This window comes from Cucumis melo, chromosome 8 (assembly GCF_025177605.1).
Source record: "Cucumis melo cultivar AY chromosome 8, USDA_Cmelo_AY_1.0, whole genome shotgun sequence".
In the NCBI taxonomy this organism is placed as follows: Eukaryota; Viridiplantae; Streptophyta; class Magnoliopsida; order Cucurbitales; family Cucurbitaceae; genus Cucumis; species Cucumis melo.
Genome location: NC_066864.1, coordinates 15,340,078 through 15,343,392, shown reverse-complemented (window position 1 = coordinate 15,343,392; position 3,315 = coordinate 15,340,078). Strand labels below are relative to the sequence as shown.

Sequence of the window (3,315 nt, the reverse complement as noted above, 5' to 3'; positions counted from 1 at the left end):
GGATATAAAATCATTTTCCATCCATGTATGACCGATTAATTACGGCAGTATTTTTGTTATTTCATGTTGTGGGTTTTTTTTTTCCTTTCTCTAAATTATTCTATATGGTGTAAATATTTTTGCGATTTGTTATATTTTTTTTAAAAAAGCCCTTTTCCATTATATATATATTAACAAAATAGGTAAATAGTAAATGTTTCCTCCCTACTCCTTATTTCTAGACCTATCTTGTCGTACAATTATCTATTTTTGGACCTAGCATTTTGCCTCCCAATATTCTCTATGGGGGTTTAATTTTCTCACTTTCTACCCTTTTTTAGTTTTTATCCATTCCATTTCTCTGAAGACTAAAATATTTTCAACTATAGGTTCTTGATATTTTCATACAGGTTATCGGTTGACAACAACCTATATCACTGTATGTTAGGATCCTAGGCAGTCCTGTAATAAAGTCCATAAACACATTCTCCCACCTCCACTCTTGCACATTCAAAGGTTGCAACAACCTGTGAGCTTTTTCTTGGTGCTTTCATCTATTGGTACACCAAACATTTACTAATAAGATTTTCCACTTCTTTCTTCATATTACGCCACCAATAAACTTGTTTCAAGTCTTGATACATCTTTATACTACCTGGATGCATAGAAAATGGGGAACTATGAGTTCAGTCAACAAATTTGTCTTAATTGCACTGTCAACTAGCACACACAATCACCTCTCAATGAAAAGCCTATCACCAACGGATTTGGAGAACTCATTAGCTTGCCCTGTTTCTGCTAGACAACTTCTCAACAAAATAAGGATCATGACACTATGCAATAATAATTCTCTACCTCAAAGTCGGTTACACTAACAACTGTATCAACTGTGAGGCGACTTCCCTTATTGAAATTGCAATCTTAGCTCTTCGAAAGTCTCAGTGCAATAGAGTTTGTCTACTAATATGTGCTGCTGAATGTGATACATTCCAACTAAGAGCATCAACTACCATATTTGCCTTATATAGGTAATACTAGATCTCACAGACATAGTCCTTAACTAAGCAAGCTACCTTCACTATCTCATGTTCATCACCTTTTAAGTGAAGAAGTATTTCAAGCTCTTATGGTTAGTAAAGATCTATATCTTCTCACCATACAAATAGTGCCTTTAATCTTAGTGCAAAAACCACTGCTGCCAACTCTAAATTATGTGAATGGTAGTTCTTCTCCCGACTCTTCAATTGACGAAAGGCATAAGCAACCACATTAACTTCGTGCATCAAGACACAACCCAGTCTCTTCTTAGAGGCAACACCGTAAATCACAAAACTTCTAGATCTATTTGGTATTATAAAGACTGGTGCAGTAACAAGCTTCTGCTCAAGATCCTTGAAACTACTCTCACATACTTGGCTCGAAACAACGGGAGTCTCTTTCTTGGTCAATTGAGTCAATGGACTAGTGATAAATGTGTCACAAAGTGTAGATTCTAGTGCAAAATCATAAATATTAAAGAATACAACTTGCATAAGTCTCCACATCTGTTTTAACTTGTTTTCAGTGTTTTACCGCAGTATTTTAGACAAAAGTAGACATAATGAATCGCAAAGTTTATGCGGAAGGAACCTTATGTAGAAAAATATCTCTAGGCGAGGAACGACGTCATTTCACGAGGAAAGCTCACTAGAAGACAAGAATGGTAGTTGGAGTTGATGTGACTTGACAAAGGCTACAATCGACGCTGACATGATCAGAAGAATAAAAGTTCCCGTTGAATGTTGGCTTTAAAAGAAATCCATCTCTACCAAGCAATGTGTGCCTGAATGGGCCAAAACTTATAGAAATGGGGAAAGGACTAGCCTTTTTGTCGTATGTAAAAACTTTATTCTTCTTCTTCGATTAGTTTGTAAACGAGAGCTTAGAGAGAGATTAAAGAAGACTCAACCATTCCCCTTTCCCCTAACTTGTACTATTTCTCATCTTCTTTACTTCCCACTTGTATATTTCATTGTAATGTATACTGTTCATATTGTATAGTGGCCTAAGGCCTACATTCTTTTATACATTACGTGTTTATCCACTTTCAATCCACCACTTTCCTACTTTTCATCTGTCAAAGTGTTATAGGTAGTTTAGGTTAGTGATAAGTTCTTGATAAGTAGTCTAACTTATAAGATCTATCACGTTAGTTGGGGTATATTCCATCGTATAGCCACCGCTTGTTGCCAACTACTCGAGAGAGTAAGTAGCAAGGACATGACTAACACGCACAAGGAGGATCGTGGAGATAAACTCCACCTTGATGAGATAACTTCCATCACTTATGTCTCGAAAAAAGAATGTGTGTAGGTACTTGGCGCCAAGAGGTTGTCACCCTTAAAAGAGAAGTACTATAAGTTTTGCAAGTAAACACTTCTAGATAGATGTCGCTTAGCCAAGCTTAGTCATTTATATCTCGAGAGGTGAGTAAGTGTTGCATTTAAGGCACTGAGAGGTGCTCGGCTTAATCAGAAGCCAGTTGACTGGTCTCTATCGCATCAAGGTTGTCGTATAGCTTAACCACTTAACAACCCAGAGATATTCCTTCACGCTTCCTTAATAAACGTTAGTTCGCTCCATCTCACCATCATTCTTACCGCCTTTTACAGATTCTTTAGTGTAGATAGTAGATTCAATACTTAGATACACATTTACTTTGTAATGTATAAATATTCTATATCGCTAGATGAAAGAGTAAGTCCTATAACTAATATTCGATATCAGCTCCCTATCTTTGACCTCAGATTACCCAAGAAACCTATTATTTGCCTTATACTTAGGCAAGTAATCGAAAAACTTATACTCAATGAGGATTTATTTGTTCACGAGAACCAAAGACATAATGAGCATCTCATATGCAATAACCATGACTCGCCACGTAAAGAATATATATATAAAGTAGAACACACACCAAATCCATAAGATTAAATCAAAACCTCACCAACTAGCTATACAAGAGAAGCCTTCCACGAGTCTTTTGTAATAACCTGCTGAACCTTAAAAACTATGAACTTCATTGATTGTGAAACAGTAAGGTCAACTAGTAACAGCCTCAATTTTTTCTAGGTCCACATAAACTCCCTCACTAGACACTACATGGCCAAGAAAAGACACTTGCTTCAACCAGAACTCACACTTTGAAAACTTGGTGTACAACTTATTGGCTAAAAAAGTCTCCAAAAACTTATGTAAGTGCTCCTCGTGCTCAGCCTCTCTCTTGAAGTAAAGCAAGATATCAATAATAAAAACATTACTAAAGTGTTTAGGAAATCCTTAAATACCCTGTTCATCAAT

General features: G+C 36.2%; 1 protein-coding gene across 1 annotated transcript; it reads right to left on the bottom strand.

Moving 5' to 3' along the window:
* Positions 1 to 1,130: 1,130 nt before the first annotated feature.
* LOC107991763 (uncharacterized) lies at positions 1,131 to 1,523 on the bottom strand. Its single transcript, XM_017047114.1, has one exon. The coding sequence runs from the start codon at positions 1,521 to 1,523 to the stop codon at positions 1,131 to 1,133; it is 393 nt and encodes a 130-aa protein (XP_016902603.1).
* Positions 1,524 to 3,315: the final 1,792 nt, after the last annotated feature.